Raw genomic sequence first — 15100 nt, forward strand, 5'->3', positions numbered from 1 at the left:
TTGATGAATTTTTGTTTTGCATTCAATTTTTTGGGCATTTACTGTGATTTAGGGAGGTTAGGAGGTAGTGCAATTCAAATTCAAAAGATTTTTAGATTATTAACAAAATATGTTACAATAGAAGGAACGGGGAATTCCGACTGCGACTCCTGCAGAACGTTGCTTGTCACAAAGGAGTATAACATATTTTGACATTTGCCAAATTAAAGTGAGTTGTTACATTTTCTCTTTTTCTTTTTCGTTGGGTGCTTGTCGCCGTCGTTGTTTTTGCTGTCGTTATTGTTCTAGCACCTTTTGCATTAAATATTAATTCATGCATAAAGTGTGAAAAAAAGTGCGGAAAAAATGAATTGCGAAATCAGTGCAGACAAGACACGACACTTTTGTTGGCAGCACGTTAAGTCAACATGCGGTTTTTGGCATATTTTGGGATCCCAGCGAATCGCAGCTACGTTTGGTTGCACCCCTTAGTCTTTTACACAGCTCAAATCGTTGGCCTAGCAACCAACACCAAATTATTATCTTCGATGCTGAGTGATTTAAATTATGAAACATTAAGTTGACACACTTCGTAATCATCATCAGAATATAAACGCATTTATATATGATAATAATAAAAACATTAAATATCCTTTACCTAAAATTTAACATAGTCACAAGTAATTAATGCCAAATACAGTAGAATCCGGTTATAACGACGCCGCTTATAGCGTCCGTCCGGTTTTTGAGACGAAAATTCGATGACTTGGTGGGTCCCCATACAAATTAAATTGATTAAAACATTAATTAGTGGCATTTTAAAAACCTATGGCAACCATAAAATAAACAAAATTTTATTTTTCAACTTTTGGTTTGTAGGTGTTCCCGATATAACGACGGTCCCTTGAAAGTCGCTATAACCGGATTCTACTGTAATTCAAATACCTGCATTACAATTAACAAGCAATGTAAAATAGGTGGCGCCACCCATCTATTACACCGCCATCTCTTTCTGAATGTCAATGTGGTGCAGATGTCAAATACTGCGAATAGCAACATCTACTGTTCATTTCGTATAACTTCAACGCTAGATGGTGCTGCTCACTTACTTCAAAAAATTGGTACCATTGCGATGTTTAGATTTTGGGCAATGGTTAGCTAGTGTCCCAAAGTACATTTCAAAAAATTTCCCTTAGCTAAGAAATTACACATTTATGAGGGCAATTTTGTACGCCGTCCACAAATATGTCCATTGGGACATTTATAGGAATTTAAATTTCTCGTTACTAAATTTCCTAGCTCAGCTTGCAACCCTAAAATAACTTATGCGCTCTTATTTTACCATCGAGTTGGCATCCTTCGTCTATGTGCATCCTGTGCAGCCCTCGCATGAAATCAGCTGTTATTCTTTTTCTCTTGTCTTGGCGCCTCATACACATTTCAACTGTTCGTTAATTTTGATTTATTGAAAACTGGTTATTAACTTTAATTTGTACTTATTCAGATGTGATAGCTTAAAAAGGAGTAAAGAGCCATCAATATAATGAAAGCTAACGACGATTGCAGCGACGAAGCGCCATTGCAGCCAAGATTATTCATACTTATTATATATTGGGCCTCATCGGGCGTCTGGCAAGCGTCCTGTGTACACGAGATATCTCCAAATCCTTGAGATTGCACCGAGAAGAAGAGCGGAGGACAAGGTTCATAGTCATAGCCAACACACGCATCTGTTAAATCATAACTGTATGGACCTAATGCTGTGGAGTCACAACTCTCGCCCTGTCTCAGAGAGGTTGTCATATTGCGGAAGGGCAACTCGATAGTTCGGGAGGTGCAAACCGTAAAAGTGACCTGGCTAATCGGGGAGATCTTCAGATAGCGCATGCTGCGTCTCTGAGGCAAATAAAGCGAATCCAGCCGATAAAAATTTATACTTCCCAGTCGACCATACTGCACTAAGGAGTTGCTGCCATATTCGCTGATGATGCCATTGGAATAACACCGTGGATTCGAGATGCGACGTGGCACTGAAACAAAGGCAAGCCAGAAAAAATAATAAAATAAAACAATTAGAATACCCATTTCAAAAATGATATTTTAAGCTGTTAAACATATTTAAAAGATACCAAGCTGTTAATAATAAGTCATTTGCATTAACTTTACAGTATTTGTCACGCTGCATGAGAAACATTCATCCTGTATAACAGAGCTGTTAAATTTACATTTACACTCAGTGCGATTTCCACACTATTCTACTAATTGCTGATCAAGGATATATACATATGTACATACATACATATATTGTTTACTTTAGGCTGATATCATAATGTCTACGAAAAGCTAATCGATGGCAAAAGCGATAATATTTCGTGCTACATTCTGCGCGATTTAAAGCGATAACACAGGTTGAAAACTGTTCTCTTGTTTGCCACTCTTTTTATCATTTGAACTCCGCTCTCACTCTGACACCTTTTGATCGATCGCCTTGAAAATATTTCTCACTCGTTGTCACTCGTTTCTCGTTTCTCTTATAGGTAGCGGATACTCAAATAATAGTACAACAAATTACAACTAATTTACCTTGTCGGATTCGTCTAATAACTGGAGCTCCAGATTCCTCCGCAGTCTTGTCAATATTCAACAACAGCAAATCTCGACTCGGATCCTTCACAAAGTCATGAAATCTTATCAAAGCACCGCCTCCATAATAAATAAATTGCAGATTGGGCAGAGTGTAAGCTAATCGATCCAAGTAACGGCGACTATAATCATAGTCGTTCTCATCCACATAAGAAGTTGGACTGGGCACTAGCAGAGCCACTAACGAACGTCCACCAAGGTCACCTGCTGATCTTTCAGTCTCCAGCAAATCCTCAACTCGTGTGCTTAGGGTATTGAGAATGGCTGGTAAGTTAAACCCTGGGGGATCTATACATCACATAGTATTGTTATAGTTATTCTTCTTTCCTTTTAAGTTTTAAGTGTAATACTTACGCCAATAATGTGAAGTAAAGTTCCATTGCTGGTATACATCAACTATATAGTCGGTTGTATTCACGATAACTGCAGCATCAGAAGCCGCAAAGAGCGTTACGGTGCTGCCGTATGGATGAATATTCAGATTTTGTAGCACATACCTTCAAATAAAATGGAATTAATTTAAATAGTCAAACAGTTAATGATTATACTTACGAAACATAGTCAACTACCCAGTAATATGGCCAGTTAGTGTCTACGAACACGAAGACATTGGCCTTAATCGTTGTCTTATTGGATATATCCGATGCTGGCTCTGGCTGAAAGAAGTCCATTATGCCTGTAAATGATAAAGAGCTTTACGAAGTTAGATATGAACTATTATGTCTAACAGGAACCACTTTAGGAAAGCTGATCACAAGTGAAAACCCAATCTCTGTAGTTCTAGTGGGGGGACTTTATTAGCGACTTTCGTCAATTGAACTTACAACTTAAATAAAAAATCATAATAATAATTTAGGTCAAAAGTGGGTAATTTGAACTCTGTTACACTGCACTGCAACTAAATCTACAATTTGTGTGTATTATTGGACAGATTGCTGCAGCAGCAGGGCCAGCAGAATGGTCAAGAGACTGCCCGCCAAGCCGGCAACTCCACTGTAGCAACCCATGTTGACCGAGGACACAAGGTAACGCCATTCATCCGGCGTTTGACACTCATCCTGCGTGCAGGATGTTGTGTTGATGGTGCCTGGCTGCACAGACAAGTAGAGAGGCGGACATTGCGTAATGGTGTAGTAACCATTGCAGGCACTTGACAGATCATAGGAGAAGCTGTTGGTGATCTGCGTACAGGACTGATCCGTAGTGCCTGTCGTTGTCGTGGACGAAGTCGTCGAGTTCTGCTGTGGCCACTCATAGCTTCGTGAGGTGCAGACGGTGAAGGTTCCGCCATTCTGGGATTGAATGGTCACCACTCTATTGGCGCCAGTGCCATAGAAGTAATTCGACGCCATGCGGTAGAAGTTGACGGTTCCTGGTCGCACATACTGATACATCTGATCAGTACCCCAGGTAGATGTGTACCAGGCAGATCCACAACGTGGGTTGATGATACGGCGTGGAACTGTAAGTCAAAGTGTTAGAAATATTTTTTTAAGACACTTCTTTGGAGAAACTTACTTGTTATTATGCGCTTAGCCACGGGTCCGGCTGAAGTGGCAACCGTACTACCAATGGTGAGGGAGAACAGATCCTTGGTGGAGTCGCGCACAAAGCTTGCGAAGCGCTGAATGCTACCGCCGCCGTAGTAGATGAAACGCAGATCCGGAATCTGCTCGTTGATGTACTGTAACTCAGTTGTTGCATAGCTGGAGTCGCCATCATTCACAGTTGCTTGATTCGGCAGAATCAAAGCCACCAGAGAGCGACCACCGACAGAGGAATTTGTCTGCTCGCCATTCAGCAGAGTCTGTGTCAAGTTTTGAATAGTGCGCAACACCGTGGGCAGATTGAATCCCTGAGTATCTGTAGAAGAAAGACAAATATTATATTTAAGTTGATTAATTAATTAATTTTAAAGGACTTACACTGCGCTTGCGTGGTCACATTCCACTGCTGGTAAACGTCGGTGATGTAGTTCGTGGTGTTGACAATAACCGAGCCATCGTAAGCTGAGAGCATCGTTACGGAACTGGCATAAGGATGTATGTTCAGCTGCTGCAGGATATAACTACAAAATCAGAAGAATAGGGTTAAAAGTGTATTTTTTGATTGCCAGATTGGTTCAGACTCACGCAACATAGTCAACAATGGAGCTGTACTGCCACGATGTGTCCAAGAAGACGAACAGATTCGTCATGGGGGTGATAATGGCCGACAAGTCCTGATTAGTGGTAGCCGAGCACGACACATCATTCAAGGATTGTGCTGTAAGGGTTAAGATATAAAAGAGATGCAGGTTGGCCGTGAGAGGTCGCGATGTTGGATTACGGAAGCGATGGAGAGCCACAAAAAATATAGGAAGTTCTTATTAGGAACAAAAATACATCTACTCTACTTTTTAATGAAAAGTGTTCAATTGGTTACAATCATATAAATTGTGTTAATTAATATCGATTAAATTTAAACATTACCTGTGATAGTACACTTTAAATTGAACTTTCAAATATATGGGTACATGAATGACAAATATCACTGTTTACATATGTGTATGTATATGTGTTTTTGACACCCCTACTTATAAGTACAAATTGTGTTAAAAAAGGACATGAATACCTGGGCCACTGGGTGAATGTCGCTCGACTTTGCGAAAATTTAACTTAATGCCATACCCCGTATATTAAAAAAGACACACAGCTATTAAAACTCTAAACCAACTTAATCTCTTTTCGGTAAGCCGCCAATGTTATTTGGTTGTCTATGCCATGTGCATGTCTTTGGCCGCACAGCTAAGTGAATTTGAATATTAAATGAGGTGAGGAGAAGACAAAACCCTATTCTTATTCCACAAGTGGTTCCATATTTTGCTCTTTGTTTGGTAATGTGGTATACTTACGGACATAGGTAACCAATGAAAGGGACGCAGTGCTGGCGAAAGTGGCTATCGTATCGGGCTGAAGCGTAACCTTCAGCTGCATCTCGTTATCGAGCACCTGGGCAAAGGCACTGACTTGACCCTGCATCTCAGTGGTGGGCGCCACAATGGGGAACTGCGACTGGCGACTACAAGCCGTAATGCCCGAGCCCAGAACACCTGTGGTCGAGTAGTACATGCGAAGCAGTTGCGACAACTTCAGACTGGAGGCCTGTGTCTTCCACTGGGCAATGTTCTTGGCAATGATCAAGCCATCGAGACCTCCTCGTATCTCCGCGTCGGTGGCTTCCAAATTAGTGCGTTGCGTGAGGAAATACCAATGAGGCAGAACCGTGTCATTCCAGCCACCGGTGGCACCCACCGAAGCCGCATTGTTTGTGGAAACTGGCACCTGGACAAGAGTCACCTCAGCCAGATCACCGCCAAGCGTGGCGGCCCAGCGATTGTCAATCGATGTCGCCGTCGTTTGCCGTTGTGGGCGACCACGTCGCTGAGAAGAATGCCTGAGCAGCGTGTTTACAGCCACATTTTGCTGCTGCAATCCCGTGGCGACACCAGCAATCAAAGCTCCAGCCGAAACGGTGCCCCAAGGAGTCCGCACCACGCCGTCTTCCACGGGACATTGGCTCTGACCCTCGGTGCCTGCATAGGCCCAGTCCGTGTCATAGTCTAGTTCACCGAACTGCACATAGTTGGAGCCGGAGAGAGCCCGTTTCCGGGACTTGTCCAGCCACTCGGCGTCGCCAATGAAGTTATTGCTGGCATCTCTATTGAGACCCCGAGGCAAACGTTGAGCGCGATACTGCGAGAGCTGGCTACAAACGGTATTCTCATCGCCACGGGCTCGGGTATCGAACGTGCTGGACATCATAAAGTGCAGGGAGCAGCGCTCAGTGCTGGTAAGCGAGCTGTTGGGGAAGGTGTTGGCATTGCCCTGCAGGAGGAGGGAGAGCAGAATGCGCAGCTTGGGGAATTGAAATCCGGTTGGACTGTAGGGAATGACACCGCTAACAGCCTGAACGCCAGCAGCTCGCTTAATGCCATCTTGACGGAATCGATGCAGCAGCGCCACAGACACCTGTCTGATGTCCATCTGGTAACCAGTGGCCACGTAACTATTCTCGACCTTCTCAATCAATGAGATCAATGTATCCATGTTGGCGGGCAGACGATTGTCGCGATTCATGAAATATGAGGTGTTGTAGCATTCTATCAGCGAGGGCGGAATCTGAAGTTGTGCATTCTCCTGAGCCTGCGCCGGGCTGATTATCAGGATCAGACCCAGGCAAAGGCAGACAGCGGCTGCCTGGAACCCTGCGAGTTGCATGCCGATGTTGCTCCTTGTTGTCGTTGTGTGTAAATGTGTGCGGGGATCGTTGAATGGAAACTGAAAGATATGATAGAGCGGAGTTAGTGAAACCTTTGGGCAGGTTAGTATTTGATTTCTTCCCCTGCCCCCGATATGGCTTTCAATACCAAAATTTACTGTGGTTAGTTACAACACCTCTCAACTTATCACATTGGCCCTGGCCCAAAAACAGAAATACCCAAGCCGCTGAGTCAGCGCCCATACGGCTTACAATTGTCCACGAAGTAATACCCCACCGATAAGAATACCGTTTCTATACAGTGCGGTTACTTATCAGGCGACGGACGAACAGCTATATTTATGTTTGATTTACGCGCATGTGTAAACTCTGTTATCCTTATCGTTAGACAAACATTTGAACAGTGCACAGGTTGGGTCTTTTAAGATGACCCTATAATGTGCACGGTGCAATCATTATTGATCTGATAAACGATTAAATTCATTAGTTTCCTTTGGGTTCGCCGCTTTTTTTTGTTGGGTCAGGTGCTGTTGTTAAAGAATATCTAGAAATGTTGATGCTTATCTTTCTATGTCGTGGACCAGAAAACACACAATAACTAGTGATAAGTAAAAAAGCTACTTTTGAGAATGTTCACTGTGGAGATATACGCAAGCTCTTCTCATATCTAATGTGAACAAAATAATATTACGATTATGAAATCTGTTATGAATACTTAGATCCATCACGCGCAGCATTATGCCTGAATAACATATAAATTTATTATGTGCCCGTTAGAAACGATTTTTTGTATAAGTATGCTGTTACAACCCTTTTCACTTTTTAGAAGCAATTTAAGTGTGAGGCTAAAACATGGAAACCAATATTCATTAAATTTGTTGTGGTCGCTGAGATACGTTTAAAACCATCTATCTTTTCAGATAGACCTAGCCTACTTATCATGTTGGCTTATACTATAGATACGAGCTCTTTCAAACGAACCGTAAGCTATGTGTCACTTCCGGTCTAACTGCAATTAACGTCTTGTAAAAGGCTTTGTAATAACATACTCCAAATTTCTTTGACCGACGGAAGCTGATGTCATAGAGCCAACACTCATTCACTTATCAAGTGAAATAAAGTTCATATAATAAAAAGCTTGTAAGCGCATGAGTCAAGTTAGCCTGATATGCGTATATATAAATTCAGTATCTTGTTATCAATTATTATCAGTTTCGCAAAGAATTTGTTCAAATTCACAGTTGCTCGCCCCCTCATTCAATATACATACATACTCGCCGTTCGGATTGGACACTACCGTTAGTTAGTGAGCTTTATAGAAAAACTATTGCCCAACCATAAAGCACGAAATATCGATAAGTGATACGTGAGTCAGGTTTTCCAGTATAACTTGGAATGTTTGTTATATATGAAGAACTGCGAATTGTCCCTTTTCGTTGAGAGCTTCTACATATACATATTCACAAATGTGTGAACACTATTTGTATAGTCTTATATGAATGCACAACACTACACTACGATTTTACGCGATGAGATAAGATAACTTTTAATTGTTTAAGCACAGTTACTTGAGTTTTTAAAGAATTTAGCACAAAATAATTGGGGCGTTTTCTTTTATGTACAGTTTTATAATTTTATTATAATAATGTAATTATTATCACAAGAATTACTTCGTTCTTAAATCAGTTAAAATGGGTATATTTATCAACCATGTTTACTTGTTATTATCTTAACTAATTTATTTTTCACAGTATTTTTGAATTCTTTCTCTCACAACCAAAGTTTTTCCGTATTACCTTGTTCCACCTGCTAAACTATTCGAACTGATTGTACAGTATTTGGGCAAGCAGGTGCCTCACCCGTATGTGCCGAGTTGCGTAGAGTGTTGTAATCTCGTCAACCTGCTTATCAGTCCCCAATACTAATAGCACTGATTAGATATGGGTCTTTTGGATCTGTGTGAATAATACTATACACTGAGCACACTGTGCGAATCAAAATCAAACCATAATCTATTGTGATAAAAATGTTTTAAGTTCGTAGCCAAGGAAAATAGTTGCAGCACGTCAGTGCTGATCTGTTGTCAAACTGTGAATGTTCCTTTATTCAAATAATTCGGTTGGCTTAGCCTAAGTACATAATAGTGAAATGCCACTGCGTAGAAGAGCAGCTACATATATATATCTTATATACTATGTTCTGGAGAGAGAGTTTTATGGGCATATACATATATACAGATGTTGTAAGTGGTCAGCATGGGAATGCTGACATAACTTGAATGCTGTCTTAGAGTGCAGCAGAAGTAGGTGATCGTATTTCGCGTCCACTTGAGTTTGTTTATTTATGCAATACAACTCGGTGTTGCTGCTTAGCTATTGGTACAGTGTACCCTCGATATATGCACATACTACACCTCCCTCCTTTTGAAAAATAACGTTAAGAAGTGAAGTTATTTTCTATAAATTATATCATAATTGTAACATATTAATATTAATGAATTAGAATGATTTATGATATTGAGTTTTAAATGAACAAAAGCGAATACAATTTTTTTTTTGAAATTATTAAAATTCAAACATATTTATGTCTTTATATATATATATTTTTTTTTTTGGCTGATCAGACCTTTTTTTTGTTCTATATTTGCTTTTTTAGCCTATCTTTATGTACTACCTGTTGTTTCTTATTTTGTATTCTAATAGTTATGTTGTCATTTAATCCTATATCTAATACGTCGTAAGGACCTTCGTATCTATTATCTAACTTATGACCTGTTTCGTTTTTAAGAAATACTTTATCTCCTATTTTTAAATCAAAATTATTTATGTTCTTATCGTATCTTAATTTTCTATCTGCTTTTGCTTTTTCTAACATTCTTCTAGCTCTATTGTATGACATTTCTAGTCTGCATTTTAGTTCTTTGGAATAGTCTTCTATGTTGTATATTGGGTCTATCTTGTTTATTTTACTGAAATCTTTAAATTGTCTGGGTAATCTGCCAAATACTAGTTCATATGGGCAATAGTCATGAACTATTGAGGGTGTTGTATTGAAACAATAAGTGAAATATGGTAACCAAATGTCCCAATCACTTTTGTCAACTGATATATATGAACGTATATATTCATTGAAAGTTCGGTGGCTTCTTTCTATTGTTCCTAGAGTTTGATGATGGTGAGCGCTAGATGTTAGATTTTCTATATGCATATATTTGCATAATTCGTTAATAAGTGAATTTTTGTATTCTGTACCTTGATCCGTAATGAACGTCTTCATTGGACCGTACTTCAATACAAATGATTCGAATATGGCCTTTGCAACTGTATTAGCACTTTTATTCGGTATTGGAATAGTGACTAAAAACTTAGTTAGATCGCATATGATTGTAACTGCATACTCATTTCCGTCTTCCGATTTCGGTAATGGACCAATGGTATCAATTAAAACGGTATCAAATGCTGTTGCTGGCGTTGGTGTCAATGTTAATGGTGTTTTAGTATGTGTTGTTGTTTTGGCTTGTTGGCATTTCAAACAAGTTTTTACATACTTTGATATTGTCTTAGTCATTTGTGGCCAATAATAAAATCTTTTGATTTTTGACAGGGTTCGCGCAATACCCGTGTGGCCTCCTTCTATAGGATCATCATGGAATTTTGTCAAAATTTCCTTAATTTGAGCTTCGTCGTTTTTTTCTATGATTATCACCTTTTGTAGAATAGCTAGTTCTACTTTTTCGAGTACTCGATTGCCCTTTGTTTTAAATTCATTTAGTGAAACAAATTCGAATATTTGTTCACTTGGTGATATTCGCATTTTTGTTATTTTATGCATTTCGGCTTTTGAAATAAGCCTTTGAAAGAATTGATTTAGATCAAATGTTTCATTAGAATACAAGTCATTAACATCAAAGCGTGAAACAATTGTTTTTCCTCGTTTTAATAAACACTTATGTTTATCTATTTTGATTAGAACATGTTTCTTTGTGTCATTATTGTTGACAACTTCATAGACTTTGGGCTTTTCTATTATTTGCTCATTTACATTTTTTGTTTTGACCTTGGTATCTTCTTTGCAGGAATTTTCCTGTGCAGCTTTTGATCTAGTTGTTACTTTTAGTATTTCTCTGTTAATTGTTTTCAATTCTTTTATTGTTATGCGTGACAAGGCGTCCGCAATATGGTTATCTTTCCCCTTAAGATATTCTACAGTAAAGTCATACTCTTCTAAGTCCAGCCTCATGCGAGTGAGTTTGGAACTCGGATTTTTCATAGAGAATAGGTATGACAATGGTCTATGATCGCTTTTTACCATGAAATGCTTGCCATATATGTATGGTCGAAAATGATTTATGGCCCAATGAATGGCCGCTAATTCTTGTTCTGTAGTGGACTTATTACTTTCACCTTGAGTGAACATTCTTGAAGCGTATGCCACTGGAAGTTGTTGACCATTGTGATCTTGTGTAAGTACCGCTCCGCATGCGTGCTTACTAGCATCGGTTGTTATGCAAAATTCTTTGCTGAAATCTGGGTACTGCAATTTTGTTGGTTTCATTAATTCCTTTTTTAAATATTCGAATGCACTATTGCATTCTGCTGTCCATTCGAATTTGACATTCTTTTTACAAAGCCTCGTTAAGTGGCGTGAGTGATTTGAAAAATTTTTAATGAAACGCCTGTAATAGTTACAGAAGGCTACGAAACGTCTAGCACTGTCAGCATCTGTTGGTATAGGATATTTTTCTATAACTTCATATTTGGTGTCATCTGGGAGTATACCTTTATCGGTACATTTGTGACCCAAATATGTGACTTCTTTCATAAAGAAAGAACATTTCCCAGGATGTAGTTTCAGATTATGTTGTCTACAAAGCTCGAATACATTTGTTAAATTTTTGAGCATATGTTTTTCTGAACAACCTATTACTACTAAATCATCCATATATAAAAATGCTTGCGATGGTTCAAGACCAGAGAATGCAAGTGTCATCATACGTTGGAAAGAGTTTGGTGCCACTTTCAGTCCGTATGGTAGTCGCGTGAAGCGATATGAGCCGTTGGCTGTTGAAAATGATGTTATATCTCTATACTTTTTTTCTAGTTCTATCTGGTGGAATCAGACATTAGGTCGAGACATGAAAAATATTTTGCTCTTCCTAATTGATCAAGAATATCTTCTATTCTTGGAAGTGGAAATTTGTCTGATAATAGTTTCTTATTTATTTGACGATAGTCTACTGCTAATCGCCATCTTTTTTCCGTTGAATTCGGAAGTGGTTTCTTTGGAACCAAAAGTAATGGACTATTATATTCCGACATTGATGGTTCAACAATTCCATCATCTATTAATTTTTTAACTTGTCTAGCGATTTCTGGTTTTTGACTGTCTGCCATACGATAGTTTTTTATATAGACCGGTGTTTTATCTCCTAATCTGAGTTTTTGTTTGTAAAAATTGTTAGCTGATATTGGCTCTGTTTCTAAACCAAATATATCGCTAAATTCGGTGCATAAATTAGTTAGTACTGTATTAAACTGTTTAGGAAATCTCAACTGTTTAAAGATTTCTTTGGTTCTATTATCATTTTCTAATGGTGTTGTACAAATGTCATAGTCTTCCAATGATTCGCATTTGATCTTTGCGCCTTCTATTATGGCGTCTTTAGTATTTGTATTTATAATACGAATCAATGCGTTTTCGCTATCGACAATTGTGCTTGCTATTATTATGCCCGGTTGTAGCTCCTGATTTGGTATTACAACCGTTTTTCGCTAGTGAGTAATTTGATTTGTCTAATTACTTCGCATCTAGCTGGCAATAATAATGTGTTGGAATCTAAGTTGTGTAAAATTGGAATGTTTATATGTCTATTGAAGTTATTGGGTCTTATTATGAACCAGTCTTGATTGCTTTGAAATTCTAATATGCAATTGTATTTTTTAATGAAATCTAAACCGATTATGCCATCGCAAGGTACCGGAAAATTCTCAGGTACTACATGAAATTCATGTGGTATTAGAACATCCTGAATGCGTAGGTCAAGATCGATTGCTCCTATAGACTGTATGGTTCCTTCTCCAATACCTGTAATATTTGATATATTACTGAAATTTAAGTTGTTATATTCATTTGCTTTGTCTTTTAGCAATGAAATGTCTGCACCTGTGTCTATTAATAATGTAAGAACTGTGTTTGTTTTGTAGTTTTTTGCTTTAATGAAAATACTCAGATTTAGGTTCAATTTAAACACTTTTACTGCTGATTGCTTAAGGGGGTTTGGCTGTTTTCCGATTGTACGTTACGCACATTTCGGTTGTTATTATCATTTTGATGTTGATTATTATTTTGACTTTGGTTACCCCTTCGGTTACCTCCGCCTCTGTTATTGCCACGGCCGCGATAGCTTCCGCGACCTCTGTTATTATTGTTATCATTCTGGTTGTAATTATTTCTGCCTCTACCGCGGTAGTTGGCATTATAATTACCTCGTCTATTATTCCCAATGTAGAATAAGACGGTGTTGGCATTGCCGGTCATTTCTGTACTGCAATGTATATATTTTTCCATTGCATCGTTGAATGTACTGAATGTACCTGCTGTTAAGATCATTTTTAGTGACTCATTGGCACAGTTTTTGATCATTGCCGATATCGACTCTTTCGTCGCGAATTTGTCGGCATTATCGGCGTCTAATCCGCCGTCTATGTAAGCTGCTTCAAGCTGCTTACGCATGTTGTCTACGTCGGTAGCGTACTGGGACGCGGTTTTGCCTTTTTGTTGGGCATTCATCAACTTGGCTTTTATAACGTCAGGCGATTCGCCTTTTACGTTTGCCTGCAATATGTTAATTATTGCCTGTATAGATGTCGCATGTTCGACTTTATATGTCAGTGGTCCAATAATTTTTGTCTTTATGACCTCTACTGCTAAAGCTTCTTGATCTCCTTTAGTGAGATCCGTCAACTTTAATGCTGTCACAAACCTATTTAGATGGAGTTTTTTTACCATCGAATTCAGGTATTGTGGCGGATACCTGTTTAAGGTATGCTCTCTGAGCTTCCACTGTATTGGCCATGTTTATATTTGTCTTTTTCTCTTCTATGGACTCGATATCGCTTTCGATATCCGAATTCTCTTGAGGCTGTGATTCGTCCCGTTCTTTTAGCTGGGTTTCGTCGAATTCCGCTATTTTGGATATTTCGGTTGGTACTTCTATTATAATACTGTGTCTAACACTAGTATTATGTAGTCTTTTACCAAATGAACTAAGAACTTTTAAGCATTGAGCTTTATGTTCTTCAGTGAGTTTTTCTCTGTTCTTTAATATAAGGTTTTGTAGCGCGTTGTATTGCGTTATCAATACCCTTATGTGATAAATAAGCGTCTGAGTTTTTATCAGAGCGCTTTTGTTGATGCATTTATATGATTTATCAAAAGCATCTCTAATATTGTTTATGGCTTTTGCTAGATTTAGCCATTCCATGTATGTACATTTTAGCGATGTAATCGCATCTGTACCCCTGTGGTATGGTCTGTACTATGATGGTCTGTACTAGGAGGTACGGTCACGTACGATAGTATTTTTTTTTTTATATTTTGTCTAAATCGTTGGCTCGACCCATGTAAGTCTTTCTCAACGATCTCTTATGAAGAAGATATATCTTCAGTACTAGGTTAAAGGCTGATATTATTACTAAAATCAAAAGTAGCAAGTACAGTCCGTCTAAGTGTGGAGTTGTATCCACGACTTCTACTGTATTTACAACATTTGCGGTGTTACCGTCCGCTTTTGACTTGGTGCCCCCCCATTGTGAACAAAATTTTAGTTAACGATATAGATAGATCTAGATTAGATAAAAACATAGATATATCTTGAATAATTGACAATTATTATCTTCCTTTGTTTCGTTTGTAATAAAACTCTATACCGTTTCCCTAATTGATGAATGAATTCATTATACTCAGTTTACATAAATTGCAAATTAGCAAGCTCACGATGTTTTCTACTTATATTAAGTTTAAGACTGAGTATAATGTGTTAGTTGTGAATATGGGCCCTATTACGTTAGTAATTGTTGTAGGCCTCCAAAGCTGACCGATCGAGAAGAGCGGGAGATTTTGATGTCGGTGAGGCGTAATCCTGGGTCAACTGCCGCAAAAATTGGTCAGGACATAAAGAAGAACTATTAGAAGGATTTACATGATAAAACAATCCGAA

At 38.6% G+C, this 15100-nt stretch overlaps 2 protein-coding genes across 3 annotated transcripts in view; both read right to left on the reverse strand.

Moving 5' to 3' along the window:
- The window catches only part of LOC133843581 (uncharacterized), a 178953-nt gene that overhangs the window by 16439 nt on the left and 147414 nt on the right, over positions 1-15100 (reverse strand). The gene's annotated exons all lie outside the window — the stretch shown is intronic.
- On the reverse strand, positions 1456-8811 carry LOC133842448 (uncharacterized). Of its 2 annotated transcripts, none has more exons than XM_062275533.1 (6): positions 8679-8811; positions 5516-6941; positions 3175-3298; positions 2977-3119; positions 2563-2910; positions 1456-2009 (listed from the first exon to the last, which is right to left on the reverse strand). In XM_062275533.1, exons 2-6 carry the CDS (start codon positions 6879-6881, stop codon positions 1480-1482), a joined length of 2511 nt encoding a protein of 836 aa, XP_062131517.1. In that variant the 5' UTR covers positions 6882-6941; positions 8679-8811; the 3' UTR covers positions 1456-1479. The 2 variants fall into 2 exon arrangements, with proteins under 2 accessions (XP_062131517.1, XP_062131515.1); XM_062275531.1 differs by lacking the exons at positions 1456-2009; positions 2563-2910; positions 2977-3119; positions 3175-3298 and adding exons at positions 3396-4084; positions 4141-4485; positions 4548-4690; positions 4755-4887 and having other exon boundaries at positions 8679-8805.

This window comes from Drosophila sulfurigaster, chromosome 3 (assembly GCF_023558435.1).
Source record: "Drosophila sulfurigaster albostrigata strain 15112-1811.04 chromosome 3, ASM2355843v2, whole genome shotgun sequence".
Classification (NCBI taxonomy): domain Eukaryota; kingdom Metazoa; phylum Arthropoda; class Insecta; order Diptera; family Drosophilidae; genus Drosophila; species Drosophila sulfurigaster.

Bases quoted from the DNA above. Each gene is read 5' to 3' on its own strand.
- LOC133842448 (XM_062275531.1), bottom strand. From the start codon at position 6,881: ATGCAACTCGCAGGGTTCCAGGCAGCCGCTGTCTGCCTTTGCCTGGGT. The intron at 4,888-5,515 runs GTAAGTATACCA...TAACCCTTACAG, and splicing joins TTCATTGGTTACCTATGTCC to CACAATCCTTGAATGATGTG. The intron at 4,085-4,140 runs GTAAGTTTCTCC...TTTGACTTACAG, and splicing joins GGCTAAGCGCATAATAACAA to TTCCACGCCGTATCATCAAC.